Source organism: Gekko japonicus, unplaced genomic scaffold, assembly GCF_001447785.1.
Source record: "Gekko japonicus isolate JY-2015 unplaced genomic scaffold, Gekko_japonicus_V1.1 scaffold133, whole genome shotgun sequence".
In the NCBI taxonomy this organism is placed as follows: domain Eukaryota; kingdom Metazoa; phylum Chordata; class Lepidosauria; order Squamata; family Gekkonidae; genus Gekko; species Gekko japonicus.
Genome location: NW_015171506.1, coordinates 230,138 through 242,718, shown reverse-complemented (window position 1 = coordinate 242,718; position 12,581 = coordinate 230,138). Strand labels below are relative to the sequence as shown.

General features: G+C 42.9%; 1 protein-coding gene across 2 annotated transcripts in view; it reads right to left on the bottom strand.

Annotated features, from left to right (window-relative positions):
- Window positions 1-12,581, bottom strand: part of AGTPBP1 (ATP/GTP binding protein 1) — a 146,244-nt gene that overhangs the window by 44,754 nt on the left and 88,909 nt on the right. For both annotated transcript variants that reach the window (XM_015419280.1, XM_015419279.1), the window contains exons 14-15: window positions 5,124-5,830; window positions 2,167-2,250 (exon numbers count right to left, since the gene is read on the bottom strand). In XM_015419280.1, coding sequence (XP_015274766.1) covers window positions 2,167-2,250; window positions 5,124-5,830 — 791 coding nt within the window. The remainder of the gene's footprint in view (window positions 1-2,166; window positions 2,251-5,123; window positions 5,831-12,581) is intronic.

Sequence of the window (12,581 nt, the reverse complement as noted above, 5' to 3'; positions counted from 1 at the left end):
GTGACAACTAGTCCTTTTGTAGGAAAAAGGCACAATGACGCAAGAAAAAGGGAATTATGTATGGAATTAGTTTCCTGTAAAATGTGTATGTGACACACATCTCCAGCCATGTTCACTTCACAAGAGACTAAACCAGGAAATAATCTTTATGAATAATGGTAACATTTTGGGGGCACTTTTGGCACCATCTCTGTTGCTCTGGACACACATGAACCATAGTATAAATCTTGGGTTTGCCTCAGTCGCTATGCAGATGTTCTCAAATGTAAGGGCTGATTCTTGACATTTTGGGGGTTGAAGTAGATCCAATCCTAGGTCTCACAACCGGTTTAAGTTCTGGGTCTGAGTCGGCTCTTTTCTTGCCTCTCCTGGTCTCCGTCTTGGCGATTTCTTTCCAATTCACAGATTCGCAAAATAAAGCACTCTTCTAGATGATAAGATTTAGTCCTCCATGCCTCTCTGTTTACGCTTTCCAAAGACCCTTAGAAATATATTAAAAAAGCAAATTTAGTTGAAGTCCTCCTCAAAATGTCGGGCGCAACTTCTCTATGGTAATTTCATGTAGAGTAGGTCAGATTGGTATTTTGCAGGCCCTTCCTTCCGCATAAAACTCACTTCCGGTCCGGCACCTTTAAAAGTTCCACTGTCTTCCTTTCGCTAATGCCCGTCTAGGAATTCAACTTCCTGGATGTTTCACACGGACCTCTTTCTTTGTGACACCAGCCTGCTCTTCCCACGCTATTGTTCGTGAGTTTCGATTTTACAGTTGCGCACACGGCTCCATCTTCACCACAGGAATGTTAAACAATAAGCGTTTTTACAGTTTTTAAAGGCTTCAATCAACTTTTTTCTCTCCGGAATCGGATTTCTGGGATTTACTATTCATTTTCCGCTCAACCGCTTAATTCAAATTGACTCCAAACTCAGTTCAGGTAAGCGGCACGTTTTTGTTATCTAGCACGTTCAAAACGGGTTTCGCATTGTTTCTTTTAACTCACAGTTGTTGTCCTTCTTCAAAGAGGTCGGCTGACGAAGAATTTATGCCGGTAATCCGGCTCGATCGGCCACTATAGAGTTGCTTGGCACTTGCCTTCTTCGTGGGAGGAGGTCAAAGCCCAATTCAGCTTCTTCCGAAGCTGGATTACGCCAACCTCACACTCCCTCTAGGGCGCTGCTGCCTGCTTGTCCCCCCCCCCTCGCTGGGGAGTGATGCGTTGGGCTGTGTATTGCCCAAACTGTCGAAAGTGGCCGTCGCTCGCTTCGCACGATCGCGAAACGCTTCAGTCCTCCATCTTAGCCAGACCGGAAGCCGTTTCCACTAGGTTCTAAGCTTCCAGTTTCAGTCCAAATACAATAAATAATAAATAGCTCATTCTATTCTAAAAAGAAATCAGGAATTTTAAACGTAACAAAAACCTAAACGTGGGCACATACTTTAAAAAAATCACTGGTAAAATATTCATTAGAGTAGCGGTTTTCAAGCTTTTAAGAAGTGGCCCTTGGAAACTTTTTAGGGGTTCTTGAATGAGAAGATTAGTAATGGGGGGCAGCCCTCCCCTAAAGATAGTTAGCTCACCACTACTTACCTTTTCCTGCAATGCCCATTCACAGGGTAATGTTGGCTGTGCTCTACAGATGTGCTTACAGTTTACATGAACCAACAGTACGGACCTACAAATCTGGCCATTGTGCTACATGAACTCAATATGAACCCCAGAACACTTTCCAAAATATTCTATTTCATACAGGGTTTCTAGTGCAGGAATGTAGGGATTCCTCATCAAACAAACTAATGGGGAAATGGTTCTCCACTGCTAGTAAACATTCAAGTCATCCAGTCAAAGAAAACATATCTGGTCTATAACAAAAGATGAATTTAGCAGTGATTTTTTTCGACAAAACATAAGTATTTAAATAGAAGAACTGCCATTAAAATGCAAAACAATTCAAACTCATGTTAAAAGTGCTATGGACTGTTAATCTCTAATTGCCTCTATCTAGCATAGTGAAAAGTTCCCAGTACCTTTACAACAATATAAATGGTCTGGGTATCACACCCCTCATTTGCCTTGTCTTAAATTTTGCTTTATGTGCAAAACAACTGAAAAAGAGAATACCAGAGTGTAAGAGAAGAGAGAGCATGAGGACTCTTACAAAGAAACCTACCTGGGACTGTCAAGGTCATACACAACTCTGTCTATAATATCATTAGGATGAATTAGCCTTTCAATATCCTGGGCAATTTTTGTCCTATAAAAAACAGAGAGGGCTTTCATGTAATGTTTCACAATTGTTGTCTAGAAAGGTGTGGTGCCACCTACTGAATCTAAACTACAAGAAAAGAAAAAGGAATTTGAAGGGAGGCATACAATCCTCCTAAAAATTTATGCCCCCATTAGTGCATAATATGGACAAGAATCTGCCTGTACACAAGGCACCAAGGCTTAGAAATTCAAAGTTTGATTTCCTTGTTAAACATTTCTTTTCCTTTCATTATGTCTAGTTTTAGTGACTTTGTATTAGTGTAATTCATAATTCAATCATTATTAGTAGTTAAATCTGATTAAGATTAGAGAACAATTTATATCAGCAATTCATGCAATTACAACTGTAGCTAAAGTTTTAAAAGATTCAGAGATTATATTGTGCAGTGACTGGGTTAGCGTGCAAGCCTTTCACCTCTGGAAACCTCTAGTAAAACATGACGAGGTTACAAATAAGAAATAGGCATTTAATGCAATATGTATTTGCTACATGTTTAGCACTTCTGTATCAGAAACTGTGTGTCCTTCATGCATGCCAGGTTTTGGCCAATATATTTATTTTGCTAGAAGTAGTACTGCAGAATTTTTGGACTAGACACCAAAATGCAGAAACTCATGCATGTCTAGTTTACAAATTCCCACAGCATATACATGTGTCAAATAAATATGATCGACATTACATTAATCACATTACATGCATACCAAGTATACACAGTTTACTACCCAAATTGCTCTGGGAATCATACCAGTGTCTGAAAACATTTGCTAAGTATGAAGCTGAAACTTTAACACATTAAAAATCCAGCTTTGAAAAGCATATAACATCTTATAAAGGGACATAACAATCATTCTTGATATAAGTAAGATCTTGTTAAATGTCAGGCTCCCAAAATGTGTTTATAATCAGAGGTACTCTCAAGTAAATGTTGCTAAAAATCAATAATTTCCAAATCCAATAGTTTGCTGTGTTAGCCTGTTGTAGCAAAAGTATTAAAGAATTTAAATCACTTATTATTAGATATATTTACATAGGCTAGATTATATTTCATCAGATGTATGTGTCTGGACTACAAAATATATAAATAGTTTAGAAGTACTAACCATAAAGATCACCATGTGGCTGATGAAATTTATTTATAAGTCATTTGTCAGATTTATAGCCAGCCAATTCAGCTACGAAGTATTTGTATTTGAATATCCTTGTTAAAAGGGCCCACTTTAACACAACGAATAACGCACAACCACTAGAAATTTCAGGGTATACCGTTATGAAAAGGTCTTATTTACCCCATTAAATCTAATTAGCTCATATTAGCCTTAGGACAAGCTTGAAATTTAGAATTTCAAAACTATTTTGAATGTTTGAAATTGTTCAGGAAATAGGAGGTGTGCTTGAGTCAGTTCTTCTAAATTTAAAAATAAGAACTGTACTACTCAGACGAGTAGGGCTGCCAAACCGCGGCGGGGGATCCGTGCGTCGTCACAGGATTGCTGCCGTGGGGGACAGCGATCCGCGTTGCACCGGCGTCGCCAGGATGTGATGCTACGCATCGCTCTGGCAACGGGGCTGTTTGGAGTCCCGTTGCCAGGGCAACGCGTAGCGTCACATCCTGGCGATGCCGGTGCAACACGGATCGCTGTCCCCCTGCGGCAGCGATCCTGCGACGACGCACGGATCCCCCGCCGCGGTTTGGCAGCCCTACAGAAGAGTGATGAGCCCCCCACCACATGTCAGCACAAAGGATACCTGTGATGGGATACTACTGTTCATGCAAGCACTTTCATCTCAGTAAGGTACAGTCCACCTGTATTATTAGGCTACAGCAAATGTTAGATTGCTTTTATTACCACAAAAGATGGAACCAGAAATGACAACTCAAAAGCAAGTTAAATATTTACCACATCATAGCATTTACATGTGATGTGCAATGAGAAAATGTTGGAACCTCTGGTTTTATTTATCTTTCCATGAGATTAGAAGGCATCATTTGGGCTGTGGAACGGCTGGAGATTCTATGCACTACAATGTTGGAAGTTTAGTAATAACTCTCAAAGTAAAGCATGTGTTTTTGACTTCAGGAAAGGACAGAGGTTGTGACAGAGGTAAGGGAAACTGAGACCTAATGGTTGAATGAAGTTGGTTGGGATTTTTGCCCCATCAATTTGAATACAAGGCTCAAGGAAACTGCGCACACCCATTCACTACCAGTTATTGCCCCCAGAGTTCAAGAGACACTGATGTTATGAAGGAGAAATATCCTGTATTTCTTTCACATACATCAGAGTTCGCATGTGCTTGGCAGCCATTCTCTTCTTCCTTGTGGAAGAAAAGGAATAAAATTTGAGATTACATATTAATATTACCTATGAATTCTAATACCCCATTCTTTTGATGAGAAATTTGTGAATTATACAGTTCTTCTGAGTATTCAAAGCAATGTATATACACTCTATAATTTGTACAACATTCCTGTGATTAGGTTTCTATCCTATATTATCAGAAGGAAGGACTAAGAAATAATAGATTGTCTGGCCACAGCATGACAGAGGAGACATTTCAAATGGGGCCTCTCAGCTCAATAAACTATTTCCTATTTTCACATTATAGGTAACAAAGTTACTAGTATCACTGATCTATTTCTAAATAGGCATCATTATTTAAAGGTGAAGTTCTCTAATTTTTCAGAGGAAAAAAAGAATTCCAAAATCAAGATTATTCAGCAATATTAGCTCATATCTACAGCCACAAATATTTGACAGAACAGTCAATGTTTTAAGATTAATCCTTACCTTTTGACTAACAAAAATGCAGTAAGCTATAGCTTTAATTTTAACACAAAACATCAGAAACAAACTCACCGTTGAACACCATACGGCCTTTCAAGAATGGGCTCTTTAAATGGCGGTGGCAAGTGTCCAAAATAGTCAGGATAAGCCACTTCTGAATATTCAGGAACAGACTTTGTATTTTTCACTATCTCAATATAAAGTTCTGGGTCATGGAGTTGTAATAGATCAGGCACATCAAGCATCACTTGCTCTCCCAAAGAAACTGAGCAAGGTACTTCCTCCTCTTCAGGATCAGCACCAGAACAGCACAGCTTTCCCAGCTGAACAGACCGTCCCTCAAACAAAACACTTCCACAGGATGAAACATGTTGTAAGGGTTTACTACAGGTAACTTCACTACAGCTAGTTTTACACTCTTTTTGGGTTGTTGCTCTTGAACTGTAAGACTGTTCATTTTTGGGAGTGTTCTGCAAAGTAATTCTGTCCAAGCCTTTGACTATTTCATGGTTTAGGCACTGGCACGATGAATGTAATTTCAAATGATCACCTTGATGCTGTAAACTATTGTCTGTGTTGCTATTTTTCTTTACCAGACCCAAAGAGATGGGTCTTTTATTGTAGTCCTCCATTTGCAAAGGCTGATTCCCCTTCACAGGAATTTCTATGATATGATTTGTGGGAGACTGTTCATCACCAGCGGTAGGAACAATAATAGGTCCTCCTAGTGATACATCAGTTGAAAAAGGCTTTGGTTCTTTGGAAACTAAATCGTATTCCTTAATATTAAAAAGAAAAGGGAAAAGAGGAATAGTTAAACATTTAATTTATATACTGCATAAAGAAAACCAAAATGATCAGTCCCTCTCCATAGGGCTTACACTGTTTTGAGCAGGGAAAGTGGCTTAACGAATTAGAAGAGAAGCTGCTTTGAGGCCGAAGGAATACAGACTGGGTGAAAGAAGGAGGAATGGGAGCCAACAGCAGGTGGGCATTTTGGATGAAACAGAAGAAAGAGAAAATATAAGAATATAGAGATGCAGTCTGAGATAAGGAACTTAACTAGAAATTGAAAGCACAAAACCAGCCTTGCTTTGTCAAGTTCAGCACAACAGCAGCACAACAAACAGCCGGATGCTGTTTGAAGATCACAAATATGGGTGAAGGCAGTATGAATCTCCTGTCTGTCCAAACATCTTTCATTCAGAAACATCACCTAAATGGAACCCTCATCTATGTTTAACAGCAATCATAAATCTGCTTAATTACTTTAAAAAATTCTCCCTCTGAGGTGGAAGACATCTTGCTGGGTGATTCCCACCATACAATCAGGGAGGCAGGAACATTTTTTTTCAACTTCCTGTCTCTCGCCTGTGGAAGTCGCCCTGTTCAGTTCTTTTCCTGCCTCAACAGGGAGAGAAGCTTAGATCAGGCTTTGCCTTTATTTAATCTTTAAAACTCTAAATTCCTTATTCAACCTCATATACTATCTTTACTATCTTCTATATACTTCTTGTAATTCTTTCACTGTTTTTCCCTATATTCTAACCCTTTTTGGAGAAGAACAACAATGTTATAGATAGAGGCTGTCTTCAACAGCCGCAGCCATTTTAGGAGACAGCGAGGGCTTTCTTCTGCTGAACTACCTCCTTATTGCTGGTGCTGGATGGGGCACAAGGGGAGACAGCATGTCCTTATTCAGACTTGCCTAGGTTACCCTAGCAAGATTGCCTGAGGGCACAAGAGGAACCAGCACGACCTATAGCAGGCTTGCCTAGGCTACCCCAAAGTGAGTGCCTTAATCTGAGCACAACAAAAACCGTGCCAAAAAACAACAACTTTTACAACCGGCTGCAGGAGACCCGGGCAATCAATCTGCAAGGCTGCAGGGAGACTCCTGTTCCACCTGCAGGCCTTGAAAAACTCGCAAGGACTGGCTAATAGAGAAAGGAATCTCTATGGGACTCAGACAGCATGCCAGATTTTCAGCGTTCCGGTAATGTATGCAAACCCAGGCTGTTCTCCTTACCTTCTGATTTCCTTCACTCTCTTTAGAGTTCCCCCCACTCCATAAACCATGTAAGCAACATAGCTTCTAAAGAGCGCCATCTAAACAACTACTCAGTGCACTAAGTTGCAGTGGCTGTTGTATGCAATGCCAACAGTGGATCTCCAGGTCTACTCATGAGTAAGACACATCGATCAAGATCACCAATTCTGGCAAGGTAGAGATGGAAGACACACATCCCACCCCGGCTCCTTCTCCTGCCCCCTCCCTTCCTGCAGGCAGGGGATTTGGGCAATGCAGCTTCTTCCACAGGGAAACCTAGCTGGCCCCTAAAGCATCTAGGAAGGAAACTTGTGTGTGTGTGTATGTGAGAAAGAGAGAGAGAGATCACTCTTATATGGCACACGAAAGCTCGTACCTTGAATAAACCTTTGTTGGTCTTAAAGGTGCCATTTTAATTTACTGTTGACTTGGTATTACCTGCCCTGAGCCCTATTATGCAGGGAAGGGCAGGCTATAAATTGAATATATAAATAGAAATTCATGAACAGTCCATAATCCTGAGTACTTATACCCCTCTCTAAGACCATGGCAGCATTAGAGCTGCAGGAGGTTCCCTATAAAGAACAGTCAGGCCCTCCTAATTCTCAGTCCAATATTTGGTCAAGGGAATAAGAATTCTCCCTAGGTCTAGTGCAGCAGAGAGGGTTTCTCCTGTTCCATTAGTTTCTTTCAGAAAAATTTAAACACTGAATGAGCAAAACCTATGGCCAGCAAGCAATCACGTTTTACTAGAAATTGTATGTTTTACCATATTTTATACTTATTTTTACAGGTGCCACTAGTGGATGCTCCAGTAACAGCTTTGCAGTCATCTGAGCTTTTGTCAGAGGATGGTGAGGGCACTTTCCAGCTGTTGTCTGGTATAGGAATCTGTTCCAACTTATTTCAGGCAGCAGCCACTGCATGGTAGAGGGAGCCATTAGGGTTCTTACAGCTCACTATGCCGAATGCAACCTTTGGTCCCTTACCATCTTTCCAGAACTATGGCACCTGAGACAGCTGCCAGAAGAAGATTGTGACTCAGACCTGGACAACTGATGCCTAACCTGAATGGTCCAAGCTAGCTCGATCTTGTCAGGTCTCAGAACCTGAGGAGGCTCAGGACTGGTTTTCTCTTGAATGGGAGACCATCAAGGAAGTCCAGGGTTGCTATGCAATGGCACTGCAGGGGTCATTTGGGGGGGGGACGCGGGGGGACACCATCCCCCCGGGTGAGGTGCGGGAGGGCGGGGCCTGGAGCTCCCTGCTGGTGCCCGCTGGAGGTCGCCGCTGGCTGTGGGGAGGAGGCGGGGCGCGCTGCGTTGGGCGGTGTGGCATATGCTACACCGCCGCCAGAAGCAGCCCTGCCGTTCCGCGGCTTGCCTGCACCGCCGTGACCCGCCCAGGCCGCCGCCTCCTCCTCGCATCGCGGGAGATCCCCTGCCTCCACCTTAGGAATGGGAACCCCAGTGATGTCAGGGGGCGTGGCCTTATGACACACTTCCGGTGATGTCAGGGGGTGTGGCATATGCTAATGAGTTATGCTAATGAGTCCCCCTAGCTCTTTTTCTACGAAATGACCCCTGAATGGCAGGCAATATCAAACCACCTTTGCTCAACTCACTACATGCTAAGTCCATAGGTATGACCTATACTTGTTAAAATGTCAGACCATTTGGGGACACTCTCGACAAGACTTATATTGAAACCTGACATACTAGACCACTCTGACAAGAGGAGTTTTGGGAGTTATTTCTTTAGTTTCCACTGTGTCCTTCTGAGATTTCACAAAGATAGCAGAAGGATGAATCAGGGTTCTTCCAGACAACCCTTCAGAAAAGGTTCATTCAACAAATAATTATTAGCGGAAAACCAACCCGTGGCGATAAGCCATTCAAAGCATAACTTCAAACCCTTCTGGTGGTGGTGGGGACACATTTTCTATACTCCAGGACATGTAGTCCAACTCTCAGGCAGACAGTTGGTCCTTTCAAATAGTTACCAGAGGATACTCCATGGAGTTCCTCAAACCCCATTGGAACACCACATCCCCCCCCACACACACACAAGGGTCAGAAAAAGCTTGTAGAACTCTTGCTACTATACACCATTTCTTAACATTCAGGCCATAGAACCTGTCCCTCCCTTAACAGGGGAACAAGGAGATTTCCCCCTTCATAGTGAAGGAACAGAATTTGAAGGACAGTTTTAGTCTTAAAATACCTCAACAAGAGTACATTAAGGTATTTCAGAATTTCATCACATTAAGATATTTCACATTAAGGTATTTCAGAATGGAGTCTCTAGATCCATCACTGAGTCCTTTCAGCCTGAGGAGTATCTCACTTCAGTAGATCTTGTTGATCAGATCAAACCCTGTGGCCAAGGTGCACCAAGACACAGAAACAACTATATACTGTCTACAGAACTACAGATTCCTGGTCAATCTTCAGTTAAGTTCTCTAGCACCTACTAAGAAAGTACACCACCTAGGTGTCAGGATGATCTCAACTTGCTTACACAATAGACCACTACAGCAGCTTCCAAGACATTTCCAACTACAAGTTATGACCAAGGGGGACTCTTTCCATCAGGGCTCCCTTACAGTCTCCCTGGGAGGACAAGAACACTCAGGTAAGGAAACACTGCATCCCGGAGGTGAAGTAGATCTTTCTCAGTCTCCAGTCTGCCTGGTTGGGGACAACGCTAGAAGGCTCACCAGTACAGGGTCGGTGGTCTGGGAGCGAGGCAATTCCCCTGGAGCTTTGGATGATTTATCTGACCTTCTTTTGCCATCAGCCTACAGGTACTTGGTCAACATGTACTAATCCGACCAACAACATACAATGAGGGTCTAGATCTTCATCTACCACAAGGAAATGATCAAGATCATAATGTGGGTGGAGAAAAACCTGACATCACCAAACAAGCTTCAAGTGATTTGGTGCTCCACCATGTTTCTTCTTCTTCTAGCGATCAAGGCTTAACATCCCAGTGGCCAAGTGACCTATGTTTGCCTATCCCCCCCCCCCATCCCAGTTCCTTCAAAACTGGTATAGAAGATCAAGGACAAGAAGGCAGCAATCACAGTACTAGAACCATATTATCCTCAGTGACCATGATTCTCTGACCCTCAGGATAGGGAAAACCAGCTACTGCTAATGCTCCCAGTATCACAGGACATGCTGTTGCCATGCAAGTCTATCAATGTTTTTATGAACTGTATGGACTGTGCAAAGGGACTGTACAACATGGAGACCTGGGAATACCTGTTGAGACTGCACACCTGAAAGAGGGACACCTTCCTTTAGCGTTGCTGCTCCAGTGATGGTCCAGAGTCACCAGCCATCTCACCTGTTGTGAGATGAAGCAGTTCCATAAGCCTGTACAAAGCCTCAGATGACATGCCATGGAAAGGCACGAGGACAGAGAACTCCAAACTCCATTAGGAGTTTTTTCCAGCATATGTAGGCAACCCCTCCCCCCCTCCAGACCTGCAAACCTGCACGTAGCTCTGAGACTCTGGTAATAGTTGCTTAGCAACTAATCGCTCACCCATCAGCAGGCATTAAGAGACAACAGCCTTAACCTGATGACTCATCTTACCTACACCCAGGTGCCAGCTTACAGTCTAAGTTTCTAGATCTCAATATTGATCACTCCTTAGTTCCCCCTCCCCTCTTCCAGCCAGCCAATAGTATATTTTATGGGACGGACTAACAGGAGGTGTCATAGGGGGATGTGGCCAACTCAACCTCCCCCCCCCCACGTTATAAAAGATGCTGACCGACCACATGGTCTCTCTCTCTCTCTCTCCATGACCCCTATCGAAGCTTTAACCCTCTTGTCCAGCTTGCTATCCATATACCCTACCTCCATCTTTAAACTCTAGTCTGCAGCTAGAGTCCACGTGGTTCCCCATCTTCTATTTCTAAACCCCTCCATTCTTCCATTGGAACGGCTCAATCAATGAGGACAGGTAAATATCACCCAACCAACGGATGTCCTGCTAATGCAAAAGTGTTTATGATCTATCTTTATTTCTGAGAATCGGTATATATGTGTGTGTGCTTTCGTATTGTTTGAATGATATATATCCTCCAGTAAAAAGACATTATATTATACTGAATACAGTCTCTGTGTCTGTTCTGGTACTTACAGCAAAGGTGGGACTTCTGTATAAATTGGTGTGAACCCTAATTTGCCTATTGCCAATTAATAATCATAACTTCCCCTAGATTAATTGAGAATTCAAGGCAAATTGGCTAACAATGCTTCAACAAGGTCCTGTGTGGCTTCCATATTCAGGATGGCTGTGTTTAACTGCTTGGAGATCGAGTGGGGTGACCTTTATGTCTAGGCTTTTCTACAAAATGCAATGGATATCCTGCTAGATTAGTTTACAATACTTCACGGAGGACTCCCATCAGGCAGAAGTAGAAAAGGTATCGACCTCCTGAAGATTAAGACTAAATAGGTGCTATCCTTCCTATAAGAGGGACATGATGGGCTCAAGGATTCTTCCTTTACAATGTAAAGTAACAACTCTGACAACGGTGTTACCTTTGTTCCAAGGTCTGAGCCTATCTAGACACCTTCCAGGTGTGCTTCTCTAAATCAGCCACCACAAAGATGTAGGTTTCTAATGCAGAAATTGTGTACCACACTCTCGGTTTCACCAGACACTATTTGATCCTGTTGAAGAAATTCCACTTAAATGGCTGAGGATAAAAATCTTATTTTTCTAATAGCAGGCACATCATGTAGGAGGGCTTCTGTTCTAGGCGCTTGTTCAGTGAAGCCTGAACTATGAGTTTTCCATAGAGACAAAAGGATCATGAAGACAGATACTGCCTTTACACCGAAGACAAATTTGACCTTCCACAAGTCCCAGAAAATTTTATCTTCCTCATTTCACCCAAATCCTATACATCTGAAGGAGAACCTGCAGCAAGTCTTGGAAGTAAGACATATGCTTAAAATCGATTCCGTATTTATCTTCATCTCTCCACTGAATGAAGAAAGGAGGATGTCAATTTGGACATCGGCAGTACCTGAAGCTTACAAAGCTCAGTATTTGAAATACCATCTGGAATCACTGCACACTCAGTTCGAAGTGCCACAACCAACACAGCCCTAACCAAACACACCACAGTCAGAGATGGTGAAAACATGGTCATCAGTATCCACCTGTGTAGGATACACTACGGCAGGGGTCATTTCGTAGAAAAAGAGCTAGGGGAACTCATTAGCATAACTCATTAGCATATGCCACACCCCCTGACATCACCGGAAGTGTGTCATAAGGCCACACCTCCTGATATCACCAGAAATGTGTCATAAGGCCACACACCCCGCTCCCAACGGTCCCGGCCGCCGGTGCCGGCCTTGCAGCTCCACTGCCGAGCCCCATGAGGGGCCCGGCGGTGGACCTGCAAGGCCGGTGGGAGTGCAAGGAAGCCCCGTGAAGGCCCTCCCTG